Here is an 18,680-nt window from a genome sequence, read left to right as displayed (position 1 = left end):
AAAATCCGTGATTTCCAGGTTCCCCGGTCAGGATAGGCAAATAGGGTATTTTTAACATGTTTAATTCCCCCCGATGGACTGCCAGTCATCGCTGGTGGCTGATTAGGGAAACAGGCTGTCTGATGTATGGGAGCCATTGCCTTGGGTACACACTGGAACAATATGTTGTCTGTTCGAGCAACGAACGATATATATATTGGTAGGGGGTCAGCAGGTGTGTACAGCCGATATCTGTGAACAGCATTGTACAGACGTGTATCGCGTCGGCCCTTTAGCAGAGCCGATGCCGGTATATATTGCAGATATGTATCTGCATTTCTGGCTGTATGTACAGACAGCCTGTACACTGGCTGCAGGGACTGACATCACAGCTAGACTGGCAAATTCAAATTGCCACCCAGCTGTGATATCTGCACAGACATGTTAAGGTGCCAGTTGCTAAATGTATATGCTTACCAAATTAGCTGCTATTTTAGCGGATCGTTAAGCAAGGTTTGCATTAGCGCGACGTTGGTACAATTTGCAGGGCCGACGGAAGAAGTCACTTGCGACCTAGTGTTATGCAAATGAAGAACGGAACGATATGTGCCATCCTTGTGATGTGTACAGCCAATCCTTGCTGGTCAAGGCTTGAAGGGTATTTGGCTCGACCACTGGGACGTTTGGCCGTCGCACAAGTGTGTACCCAGCTTTACCCTATGCCACTCATCATTTCCTGTGCCTTTTTCTCTTTCATCCACTAGGGGACACTGGAGAGCTTACGCTGGGAATAGAGACTTGCTTGCAGGCTGCACAAATTAAGTTCCTCAGCGGCCATTAACTATATTAACTTTATGTTCAGGGAATGGGGCGGTGCTTCACACTGGCGCCAAGCACAGCATGCAGACAGTACTGTGCTGCACAGGATTTTTACACAGGCTGTTTGCAAAGTACATATTTATACAGCCTCATTATCCCTTGTATCTCTCTATGCAGGCTGAGCACAGGTGAAAGTCTGCTAACAAAATCTACTACTAGATCCAGACAAGAGACAGAACCAATACAGCTTATTATACAAAGCTGAAGTGTCTCCTACCTATTGTGAACATCCCTCACTCTGAAGATCGTGAGTACACTGGGGTGTTGGGCTGGTTGGTGGAGATGGGGAATTCGGGTTGGGTTGTATGATCCCTCCCTCTACTTCCACATCATTTTCTATTCTGTTTTTTCTAAGCACTATCACCTTCCACGTGTCTGTGTGTACTGTTTCCCTGTGAGTGTATTCTACAGCATGAGGTCAAACACAAAGGTTTCTCAGAAGCTCTTTTTCTGTATTCAGTACAACTCTAAATTTACTCTTATCAAATCCACAAGATAACTACTTTGTGCGAGCTATGACGGACTCACACAAGTCCGATGATGTTTCTAACACACCACCTTGGATGTCAGTTCTGGCAGGATCTGTGGCGGCTTTCTCGACCGAATTGGCCGAGTCCCATAAGTCAGAACTGGCCTGGGCTAAGGACTTAGCAAAGTCCATGGAGGGCCTCGTTACAGTTATTGGGTCTTCTAGCAGACCTTCTACTCATTCTTCCCTTAGGCAAAAACGTCTGCTTCCTGCGATTCTTCAGTCTGACGATTCAGACGAGGAGCAACACCACGACAAAGTCGTGGATGAAGGCGAATAGGAGGAAGTTCTGGATAAACCAGTACAGGATATGGACTCCGGTGACCAGGGTGTAGAACCGTTGATTCTAGTAGTAAGGAAGGTACTCAATTTTCCAGAGGACCGTGTACCTGAACCAAAAGAATTCCAGTTGTTTGGTAAACAACAGCAGTCTGCGGTGATCTTTTCCTTTTCTCAACAATTACATGACCACCTGGCGATGGCATGGAAACAGCCAGACAAGCATTTCTAGATACCAAGGAAATTTATCTCTCATTATCCTTTTCAGGCATGACAGGTAAGTGGGAAAAATCTACCGCCAGTGGATGCGTCAATATCTAGACTGTCCAAGAGGGCGACCTTGCTTGTACCAGGAGCCACTTCTCTTAAGGACACATCGGATTGCAGACTTGAGGCTATTTTAAAGTCCATTTACTCTGCCTTGGGGGTCCAGCTCAGGCCCACACTGGTGAGTGCATGGGTTAACACTGCCATTGTCAAGTGGGCGGAAGAACTGAGCAATGGGTTGGACTCCGATGTACCTAGGTCCGACCTGAGGGTCATTGCTGAAGACATACGTGAATCAGCAGGTTACTTAGTTACGGCTGCCAAAGACATCAGTCTAATTAGTGCTAGACTTTCTGCCTCTATTTCAGCATGGTGTTCTTTGTGTTTTCGATCTTGGATTCGGTAACTGAATCTAAAGAGTTAACTGAAGCTCTTCCATTTACAGGTGATATTTTGTTTGGAGTAGAAGTGGACAAATGGATTTCTCAAACTAGTGGGGGCATATCCACATTTTTACCATCTGCACCTCCGCATTCCAATCGCCCCTATACGGGCCCTTCTTTTCAGTCCTTTCGACCTCAACAGTCGTTTTGTGGGAGAGGTAGAGTATTTTCCTCCCAAAACAGAGGGGGCAGAGCCAAAGGTCGGCCACACACAGCTGTGCGTCGTCCAAAGACCAAGGCGAATGAAAAACAAGTGGCATGATGAGTTACCACCGCACCTGGGTGCTCCACAGGTGGGTGCGCGTCAACTGACATTCCATCGGGTTTGGAGACACTCCACATTAGATCCTTGGATTCAATGTTTGGTGTTGTCAGGGTACAGAATAGAAATCTCAGTTTTCCTCCCAGACCGATTCTTTACAACGAGACTTCCACCATCCCCGACAAGGCAGCTGTGTTACAGAAGGCCATTCAATCCCTTCTCGTATCACTGGTATTGATACCAATCCCAATGCATCACAGGGGTCGAGGATTCTACTCCAGCCTCTTTGTGGTTCGCAAACAGACGGATCGGTCAGATTCTAAACTTGAAGTCCTTAACCGAGTACCTGATGTTTTATCGTTTTAAGATTGACTCCATTCAATCTGTAATAGCGAACTCAGAACCAGAAGAGTATCTGATCTCGTTGGATGTAAAGGATGCTTACCTGCACATACCCAATTGGGAACCGCATCAGGCCTACTTGCGGTTCGCCATTTTGCATTATCCGTCTCGTGCACTGATGTTCGGATTATCATCGGCACCCCGAATATTAATTTGTGTCATGTCTGTGATGATCGTCCGTCTATGGTCCTTTGGGTGTAACCATTGTTCCTTATTTGGATGACTTATTAATCAAGGCATCAATAAGGACGACTCTTATGGAGCATGCTTCGCTGACATACCAGACTTTAATACGTCATGGCTGGATCAACTTCGACAAATTTCAGCTGCCCCCGACTCAACGTCTTCAGTTTCTGAGGTTGATTCTCGACACGAACCGACAGTCGTCCTACCAATGGACAAGGCTCAGGACATCCGTAGGATGGTCCAGTTGGTCTTACAGATAAAATGGGTATTGTTACACCTTTGTACCCAACTGTTAAGAACGATGGTGGCGGCCTTCGCAGCACAACTGGGACGCTCCCAGTCCATTCCAACTGGATCTTCTGACAAAATGGTCGGGCTCTCATCTCCATCTACATCGACGGGTTCACTTATCTCCTCGGACATGACTGTCCCTTCTCTGGTGGTTCCAAATCGACAACCTGGTGGCGGGACGTTGTTTCGGAACTTGGAATTGGACTATTCTAACAATAGATGCGAGTCTCCAAGGTTGGGGTGCAGTGGTCCTAGACTATCACTTGCAGGGACGGTGGTCGTTTCAAGAAAGCCGGTTACCTATAAACGTCCTTGAACTTAGGGCAATCTGCAACGCACTGACGGCAGCTTACCAGTGTCTTCAGAATAGTCCTTTTCGTGTGCCATCCGATAATGCAACGGCTATTGCGTACATCAACAGACAAGGCGGAACCCGCAGTCGCATGGCGATGCAAGCGGTTTATTGGATTTTGAAATGGTCCGAGTCAAATCGAGTGATTTTGTCCGCCGTGTTCATCCCAGGCGTAAACAACTGGGAAGTGGATTAACTTAGTCGCCAGGACATCCGGGGGGAGTGGGCACTAGACCTGGAGGTGTCAGAGTCTCGTTCAAAAGTGGGGTTGTCCTCAAATTGACCTCATGGCGTCACGGTTGCATCATCAACTACCAAGGTACGTGTCCAGAAGAAGAGATCCAGCAGCAGAAGTAGTGGATGCACTTAAGACTCCCTGGAATTTCAATCTGGGGTACCTGTCTACACCCATTCCGCTTCTTCCTTGTGTTCTAAAACGCATAAAACTCGAGTCAGTCGGGGTTATTCTGGTAGCACCGGACTGGCCTTGGAGAAGCTGGTTTACGGATCTTCATCTCCTTCTGGCAGACGAACTGTGGACTCTGCCGCTCCGGATGGACCTTCTACGACAGGTTGCCTTTCTCCACCCCAACTTAACACAGCTGCGTGTGACGGGGTGGCTGTTGAAACTGCTATCCAAAGACGTAGGGGTATTCTGGATTCCGTGATCCCTACCATGTTACGGGCCAGGAAACCTTTCACGGCGGCTCATTATCACCGTATCTGGCATTCTTATGTTTCTCTTACATCCTAGAGGATGCTGGGGACTCCGTAAGGACCATGGGGATAGACGGGCTCCGCAGGAGACATGGGCACTTTAAGAAAGAACTTTAGGTATGGGTGTGCACTGGCTCCTCCCTCTATGCCCCTCCTCCAGACCTCGGTTTATTACTGTGCCCAGAGGAGACTGGGTGCATTACAGGGAGCTCTCCTGAGTTTCCTGAAAATAAAGTATATTTGTTAGGTTTTTTATTTTCAGGGAGCCTGCTGGCAACAGACTCCCTGCATCGAGGGACTGAGGAGAGAGAAACAGACCTACTTTAATGTTAGGCTCTGTTTCTTAGGCTACTGGACACCATTAGCTCCAGAGGGATCGGTACGCAGGTCTCGCCCTCGCCGTCCGTCCTAGAGCCGCGCCGCCGTCCTCCTCGCAGAGCCGGAAGATAGAAGCCGGGTGAGTATGAGAAGGAAGAAGACTTCAGAGGCGGCAGAAGACTTCAGATCTTCATAGAGGTAACGCACAGCGGTAATGCTGTGCTCCATTGCTCCCATACAGCTCACACACGGCAGTCACTGTAAGGGCGCAGGGGGGCGCCCTGGGCAGCAATATAAACCTCATTTTCTGGCAAAAGTACATATATACAGCTAGGCACTGTATATAAAAGAGCCCCCGCCAGTTTTTTTCAATATTTGAGCGGGACCGAAGCCCGCCGCTGAGGGGGCGGAGCTTGTTCCTCAGCACTCGCCAGCGCCATTTTCTCCACAGCACCGCGCTGAGAGGAAGCTCCTTGGACTCTCCCCTGCTTATCCACGGTGAAAGAGGGTTTTAAAGAAGGGGGGGGGGGGGGGGCACAGAATTTGGCGCAAAATACAGATTACAGCGCTTTCTGGGTAAACATATTGTGTGTTTTTTCCTGGGTCATTGGCGCTGGGTGTGTGCTGGCATACTCTCTCTCTGTCTCTCCAAAGGGCCTTGTGGGGGAACTGTCTTCAGATAAGAGGATTCCCTGTGTGTGTGGTGTCGGTACGCGCGTGTCTCCGTCGACAACGCCGACACCTGACTGGATGGATATGTGGATTGTTTTAAGTGCTAATGTGAATTTATTGCACAAAAGACTGGACAAAGCTGAAGCTAGGGAACAGGAAGGGAGTCAACCCCTGCCTGTCCCTATGTCGCAGGGGCCTTCGGGGTCTCAAAAGCGTCCACTATCCCAAATAGTAGACACTGATACCGACATGGATTTTGACTCCAGTGTCGACTACGATGATGCAAAATTACAGCCAAAATTGGCTAAAAGTATTCGATATATGATTATTGCAATAAAGGATGTACTGCATATCACTGATGACCCCTCTGTCCCTGACACGAGGGTACACATGTTTAAGAGAAAGAAAGCTGAGGTAACCTTTCCCCCCTCTCATGAGCTGAACGAGTTGTGTGAAAAAGCGTGGGAATCTCCAGACAAGAAACTGCAGATTCCCAAAAGGATTCTTATGGCGTATCCTTTCCCGGCAAAGGACAGGATACGGTGGGAATCCTCCCCTAGGGTGGACAAAGCGTTGACACGCTTATCCAAAAAGGTAGCGCTGCCATCCCAAGATACGGCTACCCTTAGGGATCCTGCTGATCGCAAGCAGGAGGGTACCTTGAAGTCCATTTACACACATTCTGGTACCTTACTCAGACCGGCAATAGCGTCGGCTTGGGTTTGTAGCAGCGTGGACAGATACCTTATCGACGGAAATTGATACCCTGGATAAGGATACCATTTTATTGACCCTAGGACATATTAAAGATGCTGTCTTATACATGAGAGATGCTCAAAGAGACATTGGTCTACTGGGTTCTAGAGTCAACGCTATGTCGAATTCTGCTAGACGAGTCCTATGGACCCGGCAATGGACAGGTGATGCCGACTCAAAGAGGCATATGGAGGTTTTACCTTACAAGGGTGAGGAACTGTTTGGGGACGGTCTCTCGGACCTGGTCTCCACAGTTACTGCAGGTAAATCAAATTTTTCTCTGACGTCCTAGTGGATGCTGGGTACTCCATAAGGACCATGGGGAATAGACGGGCTCCGCAGGAGACTGGGCACTCTTAAAAGAAAGATTAGGTACTACATCTGGTGTGCACTGGCTCCTCCCTCTATGCCCCTCCTCCAGACCTCAGTTAGAATCTGTGCCCGGCCAGAGCTGGATGCACTTAGTGGGCTCTCCTGAGTTCACTAAAAAGAAAGTATTTGTTAGGTTTTTTATTTTCAGTGAGATCTGCTGGCAACAGACTCACTGCTACGTGGGAGTTAGGGGAGAGAAGCAAACCTACCTGCTTGCAGCTAGCTTGTGCTTCTAAGGCTACTGGACACCATTAGCTCCAGAGGGATCGAACACAGGGCCCGACCTCGATCGTCCGTTCCCGGAGCCGCGCCGCCGTCCCCCTTGCAGAGCCAGAAGACGGAAGATTCCGGAGAAAATCGGCGGCTGAAGACTCCGGTCTTCAATAAGGTAGCGCACAGCACTGCAGCTGTGCGCCATTGCTCCCACAGCACACCACACGCTCCGGTCACTGGTGGGTGCAGGGCGCTGGGGGGGGGGGGGGCGCCCTGGGCTGCAATTAGTATACCTTAAGTGGCAAAACGCACATAATACAGTTCTAAACTGTATATGTGCCTAATCCCCCGCCATAATTATTAAAAAAGCGGGAGAAGCCCGCCGCTGAAGGGGCGGGGCTATCTTCCTCAGCACAGCCAGCGCCATTTTCTCTTCACAGCTCCGCTGGAAGGACGCTCCCCAGGCTCTCCCCTGCAGTATACACTACGGAAAGGGTAAAAAAGAGAGGGGGGGGCACATAAATTTAGGCGCAAATTGTGAGAAGCAGCTATTGGGGGAAAATTCACTTTGTGTATAGTGTAAATCCCTCTGTTATATAGCGCTCTGGTGTGTGCTGGACGGCTGTGTCGACATGTTTGATGAGGACGCTTACGTGGAGGCGGAGCAGGAGCCGATAAGTGTGATGTCGCCCCCTGCGGGGCCGACACCAGAGTGGATGGATATGTGGAAGGCATTAACCGACTGTGTCAACCCCTTGCATAAAAGGTTCGATGACGTAACAGCTTTGGGACAGCCGGTATCTCAGCCCGCGCCTGCCCAAGCGTCTCAGAGGCCATCAGGGGCTCAAAAACGCCCGTTACCTCAGATGGCAGACACAGATGTCGACACGGAGTCTGACTCCAGTGTCGACGAGGATGAGACAAATGTACAATCCACAAGGGCCATCCGATGCATGATTACGGCAATGAAAAATGTGTTGCACATTTCTGACATTAACCCGGTTACCACAAAAAAGGGTATTATGTTTGGGGAGAAAAAGCAGCCAGTGACTTTTCCCCCATCTGATGAGTTAAATGACTTGTGTGAAGAAGCGTGGTGTTCCCCAGATAAGAAATGAGTGATTTCTAAGCGGTTACTAATGGCGTACCCTTTCCCGCCAACGGACAGGTTGCGTTGGGAAACATCCCCTAGGGTGGACAAGGCGCTCACACGCTTATCAAAAAAGGTGGCACTGCCGTCTCAGGATACGGCCGCCTTAAAGGAGCCTGCAGATAGAAAGCAGGAGGCTATCCTGAAGTCCTGTGTATACACACTCAGGTACTATACTGAGACCTGCTATTGCTTCAGCATGGATGTGTAGTGCTGCAGCAGCATGGTCTGATTCCCTGTCAGATAACATTGATTCCCTTGACAGGGATACTATTTTGCTAACCATAGAGCATATTAAAGACGTAGTCTTATATATGAGGGATGCACAGAGGGACATTTGCCGGCTGGCATCTAGAATTAATGCAATGTCCATTTCTGCCAGGAGAGTATTATGGACTCGGCAGTGGACAGGTGATGCTGATTCTAAAAGGCACATGGAAGTTTTGCCTTATAAGGCTGAGGAATTGTTTGGGGACTGTCTCTCGGACCTCGTATCCACAGCAACAGCTGGGAAGTCGACTTTTTTACCTCAGGTTCCCTCACAGCCTAAGAAAGCACCGTATTATCAAGTACAGTCCTTTCGGCCTCAGAAAGGCAAGTGGGTCAGAGGCGCGTCCTTTCTGCCCAGAGGCAGGGGTAGAGGGAAAAAGCTGCACCAGACAGCCAGTTCCCAGGAACAAATATCCTCCCCTGCTTCCACTAAGTCCACCGCATGACGCTGGGGCTCCACAGGTGGAGCCAGGTGCGGTGGGGGCCCGTCTCCGGAACTTCAGCGACCAGTGGGTTCGCTCACAGGTGGATCTCTGGGTTCTACAAGTGGTATCTCAGGGATACAAGCTGGAGTTCGAGACGTCTCCCCCTCGCCATTACCTCAAATCAGCCTTGACAGCTACTCCCAAGGAAAGGGAGGTAGTACTGGCGGCAATTCACAAGCTGTACCTCCAGCAGGTGATAATCAAAGTTCCTCTCCTTCAACAGGGACGAGGTTACTTTTCCACAATGTTTGTGGTACCGAAACCAGACAATTCGGTGAGACCCATTCTAAATTTGAAATCCTTGAACACTTACATAAGGAAGTTCAAGTTCAAAATGGAATCGCTCAGGGCGGTTATTGCAAGCCTGGAAGAGGGGGATTTTATGGTGTCACTGGACATCAAGGATGCTTACCTACATGTCCCCATTTACCCACCTCACCAGGAGTACCTCAGGTTTGTGGTACAGGACTGCCATTACCAATTCCAGACGTTGCCGTTTGTTCTGTCCAGGGCACCGAGGGTATGTACCAAGGTAATGGCCGAAATGATGATACTCCTTCGAAAGAAGGGAGTTATAATTATCCCATACTTGGACGATCTCCTTATAAAGGCGAGGTCCAAGGAGCAGTTGTTGGTCGGAGTAGCACTATCTCAGGAAGTACTACAACAGCACAGCTGGATTCTAAATATCCTGAAGTCGCAGCTGGTTCCTACGACGTGTCTGCTGATATTGGGCATGTTTCTGGACACAGAACAGAAGAAGGTGGAGAAGGCCAAGGAGTTGTCATCTCTGGTCAGAGACCTCCTGAAACCAAAACAGGTGTCGGTGCATCACTGCACGCAAGTCCTGGGAAAGATGGTAGCTTCTTACGAAGCAATTCCCTTCGGCAGGTTCCATGCAAGGAACTTTCAGTGGGATCTGTTGGACAAGTGAGGATCGCATCTTCAGATGCATCGGCTAATCACCCTGTCCCCGAGGGCCAGGGTGTCTCTGCTGTGGTGGCTGCAGAGTGCTCATCTTCTCGAGGGCCGCAGATTCGGCATTCAGGACTGGGTCCTGGTGACCACGGATGCAAGCCTCCGAGGTTGGGGAGCAGTCACTCAGGGAAGAAACTTCCAAGGACAATGGTCGAGTCAGGAGACTTCCCTACACATAAATATTCTGGACCTAAGGGCCATTTACAATGCCTTAAGTCAAGTAGAACCCCTGCTTCAAAACCAGCCGGTGCTGATTCAGTCAGACAACATCACGGCTGTCGCCCATGTAAACAGACAAGGCGGCACAAGAAGCAGGATGGCGTTGGAAGAAGCCACAGGGATTCTCCGATGGGCGGAGAATCACGTGCTAACACTGTCAGCAGTGTTCATTCCGGGTGTGGAAAACTGGAAGCAGACTGCCTCAGCAGGCATGACCTCCACCCGGGAGAGTGGGGACTTCATCCAGAAGTCTTCACGCAGATTGTAAACCATTGGGAACGGCCACAGGTGGACATGATGGCGTCCCGCCTCAACAAAAAGCTAAAAAAGTATTGCGCCAGGTCAAGAGACCCTCAGGCGATAGCTGTGGACGCACTAGTGACACCGTTGGTGTACCAGTCGGTTTATGTGTTCCCTCCTCTTCCTCTCATACCCAAGGTACTGAGGATAGTAAGAAAGAGAGGAGTAAGAACTATACTCGTAGTTCCGGATTGGCCAAGAAGAACTGGGTACCCAGAACAACAAGAAATGATCTCGGAGGACCCATGGCCTCTGTCTCTCAGACAGGACCTGTTACTGCAGGGGCCCTGTCTGTTCCAAGACTTACCGCGGCTGCGTTTGAAGGCTTGGCGGTTGAACGCCGGATCCTAACGGAAAAGGGTGTTCCAGATGAAGTGATTCCTACGCTGTTAAAGGCTAGGAAAGACGCTGCCTGAAGTTCAGACGTTGTTAAGGGAGTGCTGCATATTCAGCCCCCTTTTGTGCCTCCAGTGGCACCTTGGGATCTCAACGTAGTGTTGGATTTCCTAAAATCACATTGGTTTGAGCCACTTCAGACAGTTGAGTTGAAGTATCTCACGTGGAAGGTAGTCATGCTGTTGGCCTTGGCCTCAGCTAGGTGTGTGTCAGAATTGGCGGCTTTGTCCTGTAAAAGCCCATATCTGATTTTCCATATGGACAGGGCAGAATTGAGGGCTCGTCCCCAATTTCTCCCAAAGGTGGTATCAGCGTTTCATTTGAACCAACCTATTGTGGTGCCTGCGGCTACTCGGGACTTGGAGGATTCCAAGTTGCTGGACGTAGTCCGGGCCCTGAAAATCTATGTTTCCAGGACGGCTAGAGTTAGAAAAACTGACTCGCTGTTTATCCTGCATGCACCCAACAAGCTGGGTGCTCCTGCTTCTAAGCAGACTATTGCTCGCTGGATCTGTAGCACGATTCAACTTGCACATTCTGCGGCTGGACTGCCGCATCCTAAATCAGTAAAAGCCCAATCCACGAGGAAGGTGGGCTCTTCTTGGGCGGCTGCCCGAGGGGTCTCGGCTTTACAACTTTGCCGAGCTGCTACTTGGTCGGGATCAAACACTTTTGCTAAATTCTACAAGTTTGATACCCTGGCTGAGGAGGACCTTGAGTTTGCTCATTTGGTGCTGCAGAGTCATCCGCACTCTCCCGCCTGTTTGGGAGCTTTGGTATTATCCCCATGGTCCTTACGGAGTACCCAGCATCCATTAGGACGTCAGAGAAAATAAGAATTTACTCACCGGTAATTCTATTTCTCGTAGTCCGTAGTGGATGCTGGGAGCCCGTCCCAAGTGCGGACTTTCTGCAATACTTGTGTATAGTTATTGCTTAACTATAGGGTTATTGTTCTGAGCCATCTGTTGAATGAGGCTCAGTTGTTGTTCATACTGTTAACTGGGTATAGTTATCACAAGTTGTACGGTGTGATTGGTGTGGCTGGTATGAGTCTTAACCTGGATTCCAAATCCTTTCCTAGTAATGTCAGCTCTTCCGGGCACAGTTTCCCTAACTGAGGTCAGGAGGAGGGGCATAGTGGGAGGAGCCAGTGCACACCAGATGTAGTACCTAATCTTTCTTTTAAGAGTGCCCAGTCTCCTGCGGAGCCCGTCTATTCCCCATGGTCCTTACGGAGTACCCAGCATCCACTACGGACTACGAGAAATAGAATTACCGGTGAGTAAATTCTTATTTTTGCCTTATGTTCCCTCACAGCCTAAGAAAGCGCCACATTATCAAATGCAGTCCTTTTCGGTCACAGAGAAACAAGAGAGTACGAGGTGCGTCCTTTCTTGCCAGAGGTAAGGGCAGAGGGAAAAAGCTGCAAAACACAGCTAGTTCCCAGGAACAGAAGTCCTCCCCGGCCTCTACTAAATCCACCGCATGACGCTGGGGCTCCGCTAAGGGAGTCCGTCCCAGTGGGGGCACATCTTCGACTTTTCAGCCACATCTGGGTTCACTCACAGGTGGATCCCTGGGCAATAGAAATTGTTTCTCAGGGTTACAAGCTGGAATTCGAAGAGGTGCCTCCTCGCCGGTTTTTCAAATCGGCCTTACCGGCTTTTCCCCCATAAAGGGAGATAGTGTTAAATGCAATTCACAAATTGTATCTTCAACAGGTGGTGGTAAAAGTTCCCCTACTTCAACAAGGGAGGGGATATTACGCAACCCTGTTTGTAGTCCCGAAACCGGACGGTTCGGTCAGACCCATTCTAAATTTAAAATCCCTGAACCTATACTTGAAAAGGTTCAAGTTCAAGATGGAATCGCTCAGAGCGGTCATCGCCAGCCTGGAAGGGCGGGATTTTATGGTATCCCTGGACATAAAATGCATACCTTCATGTTCCCATATATCCACCTCATCAGGTGTACCTGAGATTTGCGGTACAGGATTGTCATTACCAATTTCAGACGTTGCCGTTTGGGCTTTCCACGGCTCCGAGGATTTTCACCAAGGTAATGGCGGAAATGATGGTGCTCCTACGCAAGCAAGGTGTCACAATTATCCCGTACTTGGACGAACTCCTCATAAAAGCGAGATCACGAGAGCAGTTGCTGAACAGCGTGTCACTTTCACTGAAGGTGTTACAGCAACACGGCTGGATTCTATATATCCCGAAGTCGCAGTGGGTTCCTACGACTCGTCTAACCTTCTTAGGCATGATTCTGGATACGGACCAGAAAAGGGTTTATCTTTCGATAGAAAAGGCCCAGGAACTCATGACTCTGGTCAGGAACCTATTGAAGCCAAAACAAGTGTCAGTGCATCACTGCCCTCGGGTCCTGGGGAAGATGGTGGCATCTTACGAGGCCATTTCCTTCGGCAGTTTCCATGCGAGGACTTTCCAATGGGACATACTGGACAAGTGGTCCGGGTCACATCTACAGATTCATCAGTTGATCACCCTGTCCCCCAGGGCCAGGGTATCTCTCATGTGGTGGCTACAGAGTACTCCCCTTCTAGAGGGTCGCAGGTTCGGCATTCAGGACTGGATTCTGGTAACCACGGACGCGAGCCTCCGAGGTTGGGGAGCAGTCACACAGGGAAGAAACTTCCAAGGTCTTTGGTCAAGTCAAGATACTTGTCTTCACATCAACGTCCTGGAGCTGAGGGCCATATACAACGCCCTTCGTCAAGCGGAGACCTTGCTTCGCGACCTACCGGTTCTGATCCAGTCAGGCAACATCACCGCAGTGGCTCATGTAAACCGCCAAGGCGGCACAAGGAGCAGAGTGGCAATGGCGGAAGCCACCAGGATTCTTCGTTGGGCGGAAAATCATGTAAGCGCACTGTCGGCAGTGTTCATTCCGGGAGTGGACAACTGGGAAGCAGACTTCCTCAGCAGACACGACCTGCATCCAGGAGAGTGGGGACTTCATCAGGAATCTTCGCACAGATTGCAAGTCAGTGGGGACTGCCACAGATAGACATGATGGCGTCCCGCCTCAACAGAAAGCTACAGAGGTATTGCGCCAGGTCAAGAGACCCTCAGGCAGTGGCTGTGGACACCCTAGTGACACCGTGGGTTTTCCAGTTGGTCTATGTGTTTCCTCCTCTTCCTCTCATCCCAAAGGTGTTGAGAATAATAAGAAAAAGAGGAGTGCAGACAATTCTCATTGTTCCGTATTGGCCGCGAAGGGCCTGGTATCCGGATCTGCAGGAGATGCTCACAGAAGATCCGTGGCCTCTTCCTCTAAGACAGGACCTTTTGCAACAGGGACCCTGTCTGTTCCAAGACTTGCTGCGTTTGATGGCATGGCAGTTGAACGCCGGATCCTAGCGGAAAAGGGCATTCCGGATGAGGTCATTCCTACTCTGATAAAGGCTAGGAAGGACGTGACAGCAAAACATTATCACCGTATATGGCGAAAGTATGTTTCTTGGTGTGAGGCCAGGAATGCTCCTACGGAAGAATTCCATCTGGGCCGTTTCCTTCACTTCCTACAAACTGGAGTGAATTTGGGCCTAAAATTAGGCTCCATTAAGGTTCAGATTTCGGCCTTATCCATTTTTTTTCAGAAGGAATTAGCTTCTCTCCCAGAAGTACAGACTTTTGTGAAGGGAGTGCTGCATATTCAGCCTCCTTTTGTACCTCCGGTGGCGCCTTTGGACCTTAACGTGGTGTTGAGTTTCCTTAAGTCGCACTGGTTTGAACCACTTAAAACAGTGGAGTTAAAATATCTCACTTGGAAGGTGGTCATGTTGTTAGCCTTGGCTTCGGCTAGGCGAGTGTCGGAATTGGCGGTTTTGTCTCGTAAAAGCCCCTATCTGGTTTTCCATATGGAAAGAGTGGAATTGCGAACCCGTCCTCAATTTTTGCCTAAGGTGGTGTCATCTTTTCATATGAACCAACCTATTGTGGTGCCTGTGGCTACGCGAGACTTGGAGGATTCCGAGTCCCTTGATGTGGTCAGGGCTTTGAAAATTTACGTGGCCAGAACGGCTAGGGTCAGAAAAACAGAAGCACTGTTTGTCCAGTATGCAGCCAAGAAGGTTGGTGCTCCTGCTTCAAAACAGACTATTGCTCGCTGGATCTGTAACACGATTCAGCAGGCTTATTCTACGGCTGGGTTGCTGTTACCAAAATCGGTTAAAGCCCATTCCACTAGGAAGTTGGGCTCTTCTTGGGCGGCTGCCCGAGGTGTCTCGGCATTACAACTGTGTCGAGCTGCTACTTGGTCAGGGTCAAACACCTTTGCAAAGTTCTATAAGTTTGATACCCTGGTTGAGGAGGACCTCCTGTTTGCTCAATCGGTGCTGCAGAGTCATCCACACTCTCCCGCCCGTTTGGGAGCTTTGGTATAATCCCCATGGTCCTTACGGAGTCCCCAGCATCCACTAGGACGTAAGAGAAAATAAGATTTTAAACCTACCGGTAAATCTTTTTCTCGTAGTCCGTAGAGGATGCTGGGCGCCCGTCCCAAGTGCGGACTACTTCTGCAAGACTTGTATATAGTTTTGCTTACATAAGGGTTATGTTATAGTTTTAATCGGTATCAGACTGATGCTGTGTTGTTTTCATACTGTTAACTGGTTAGTTTATCACAAGTTATACGGTGTGAATGGTGTGGGCTGGTATGAATCTTGCCCTTGGATTAACAAAAATCCTTTCCTCGTACTGTCCGTCTCCTCTGGGCACAGTTTCTCTAACTGAGGTCTGGAGGAGGGGCATAGAGGGAGGAGCCAGTGCACACCCATACCTAAAGTTCTTTCTTAAAGTGCCCATGTCTCCTGTGGAGCCCGTCTATCCCCATGGTCCTTACGGAGTCCCCAGCATCCTGTACGGACTACGAGAAAAAGATTTACCTGTAGGTTTAAAATCTTATTTTCCTGGTGTCAGGGTCGACATATCCCTTCCGATCTTTTCATCTATCTAGATTATTTTTCTTCAACACGGATTCGACGCTGGTCTCTGTTTTAGGTTCCTTAACGGTCCCTGATTTCTGCGCTCGACATTTTTACAGTACAGTAATTTCTCCAGGCAGCGCTCAGACTTCAGCCTCCTTTTGTTCCCACTCCGGCACTATGGGATCGGAATTTGGTGTTGTCCTTCCTTCTGTCCTCCACGTTTGAACCTTGGGAGGACGTGGACATTAGGTTTATCATCTGGAGGACTATTCTTTTATTGACACTGACATCTGCTCGCCGTGTAACAGAATTGGGTGCACTGTCGTGCAAACCGCTATACCTTGTGTTTCATGACGACAGAGTGGAACTTCGCACTCCGGCTGCTTTCTTGCCGACGGTTGTGTTAGCTTTTCACATAAATCAACCAATTTATAGTGCTGGTGTTTCGAGAGTGTTCTGGACACTCCTCCACTCTAGATGTGGTACGAGCTTTGTGCATTTCTGTCTCTAGAACGGCTACCTTATGGATATCTGCACGCTCTTCGTGTTGTATGACCCTGTCTGTAGGGTCTGGCTGGCTTCCACGCGAACTTTAGCTAGATGGATTCAATTAACCATCCATCAGGCATATGTCAACAGAGGCCTACAGCCTCCGCCTTCTCTAGTAGCGCATTACACCTGATAGGTGGGTATGTAGGGGTGCTTTTACCCTACAACTTTGCCGGGCGGCCACTTGGTCTTTATCTAATACCTTTATTTAGTTTTCTTGTTTTGACACGTTTGCAGCTTCGGCTTCTTCTTTTGGCCAATTAGTGCTGCAGGTTCCTCAGAGCTCTCCCACCCAGGGGGAAAACTTTGTGACATCCTCAGCGTAAGCTTTCCAGTGTCCACTAGTGGATGAAAGAGTAAACTGGATTTTGGTACCTGCATGTAAATCCTTTTCTCTGTTTCCACAGGGGGACGCTGGACGCCCTCCATGGCTCTCACCTGCTTCTTGTAGATAGTTTTTGGAGTTTGACCTGTTGGTCTGTTCTGTATGTGTGTTCTCCTAGTTCATCCTTTCTATGTTCCATTTCCTCTCGTTCTACATTTTTCTAACTGGGAGATGATTGGGACTAGAGGGGGAAGAGCTACATACTTTTATTAATAAACATGTGCCATTTACCAGCAAGCAAGTCTCTATTCCCAGCGTAAGCTCTCCATTGTCCCCTGTGGAATCAGAGAAAAGGATTTACCGGTAGGTACCAAAATCCAGTTGTTGTTTTTTTTTTTTATATTAATATTCATTATTTTATGTAATTTACAGCTCATCAAGCAACACAATGATGATGTGGCTGAGTATAAAAGAAGAAATGGGTTGCAGTGAAACAATACCATCAAATACTATATTGTAAGTAAAATATATTAGACTGGGAACTTGTCACTATCATGTAATGCTTCCTGCTTTGCTTGGTGTTAGATTTGCCTGGTGCTTACTTTGGCTGATATAAGCAATGCTTAGGCTGTCATTTCAGTAGTGCGGGACATTTTTAGTCCTTCTATCCGTGGGTTTTCTTTTTAGTGTCTGTTTCCTTTCAAATCCTGGGTACAGTTAAAAATGTAAAAAATTGTTATACTTCACACATAAAAAGAAAGGGGGGTGCAGTAGACTGGTATTGAGAGGAGTATTCATTTGGGTGGAACTCAAAGGTCTGAATGTTTGGTCTGACCAGATCTTCTTCTACAGTATGTTGGTCAGAAATGTAAAGCCAGATTAGACAGCTCAGTAATTCATTGGCAAGTACGAATGCCCCAATCATGTCGGGCTTTATTAAATGCATTAGATAAATAACTGTTGCTTTTATAAATAGGTCCAATTAAATTCAATGGATTGTAATCCTTTTGGGATATAAATGATAGTGGTGGAGACCCACATGTAGTCATCTCTGCCGAGTTGGTTACCAAAATTACCACAAATATGACCAGATTCAGGTTGATTTGATTTGTTGCCTTATCATATATATTAGAAAGAGCGGGGTGTTCATTTAAAACTTCCAAACACCTTCTTACGTCGAGCAGCATGGTGCTTTAACCATTTGCCTTGCATTGTCACATTAGAGGTCAGTCAGAAACGCCCCGTGGGTGGCTGTTGGAAGGAAATTTTCCTTCAGCCACCAGTCTCGGAGTGACCTCACGGCCCTGCTGCACCTTCGTATCCTCTCCCAGTGTCCGCTGATCACAGTGATCTGCCAGCCCCTGTACCCCCCTCACTTACTAGGTGCTGCTCTTCTCTGCAGATGCCGGGGAAATGAAATCAGCGGAGTCGCTGCTCCCTTGTATACCCAGCACTGCTCCTCGCAGGCACTGGGGAAATATTATAAATGGAGCCTCTGCGCTGCTCCTTTCAGCTGCCGGGGGAATGTAATAAATGCAGCTCAGCCACTGCCCCTGTGTAACCAGCACTGTTCCTCGTAGAAGCCGGTAGATTGTAATAAACGCAGCCACTTTCCCCCTGTGTACTATACACCGAGTGCTGCTCCTCACAATGCTGGGGAAATATAATGGTATACTGCGTTTCAAAAAAGAAAAAAGTTGTTTTCTCTTACGTCCTAGAGGATGCTGTGGTCCACATTAGTACCATGGGGTATAGACGGGTCCTCTAGGAGCCACTGGCACTTTAAGAGTTTGAGAGTGTGGGCTGGCTCCTCCCTCTATGCCCCTCCTACCAGACTCAGTTTAGAAAATGTGCCCGGTGGAGCCGGTCACAGCTAGGGGAGCTCCATAGGAGTTTTTCTAGTTTTAATGTTTTTATTAGACTTAGGCACAGGGAGGCTGCTGGCAACAGCCTCCCTGCTTTGTGGGACTTAGGGGGGGAGTAGTGTCCAACCCTGAGAGGTTAATGGCCACTATCTCCGCTGACAGGACACTGAGCTTCTGAGGGTGATAATCGTTAGCCGCCCCAGTCGACTGCTCACTCCCGCAGCATGCCGCCACCCCCTAACAGAGCCAGAAGATTCCGAGTGAGTCACCGG

The 18,680-nt window shown here is 48.8% G+C and overlaps 1 protein-coding gene across 1 annotated transcript in view; it reads left to right on the top strand.

Moving 5' to 3' along the window:
• Positions 1-18,680, top strand: part of NDUFC1 (NADH:ubiquinone oxidoreductase subunit C1) — a 52,631-nt gene that overhangs the window by 11,298 nt on the left and 22,653 nt on the right. Inside the window, exon 3 of the mRNA XM_063946491.1 lies at positions 16,976-17,059. Coding sequence (XP_063802561.1) covers positions 16,976-17,035 — 60 coding nt within the window. The 3' untranslated portion in view covers positions 17,036-17,059. The remainder of the gene's footprint in view (positions 1-16,975; positions 17,060-18,680) is intronic.

The sequence above is a fragment of the Pseudophryne corroboree genome, chromosome 1 (assembly GCF_028390025.1).
Source record: "Pseudophryne corroboree isolate aPseCor3 chromosome 1, aPseCor3.hap2, whole genome shotgun sequence".
In the NCBI taxonomy this organism is placed as follows: Eukaryota; Metazoa; Chordata; class Amphibia; order Anura; family Myobatrachidae; genus Pseudophryne; species Pseudophryne corroboree.
The sequence above is the reverse complement of the archived record's forward strand: the minus strand, read 5'-3'. Positions and strand labels throughout refer to the sequence as shown.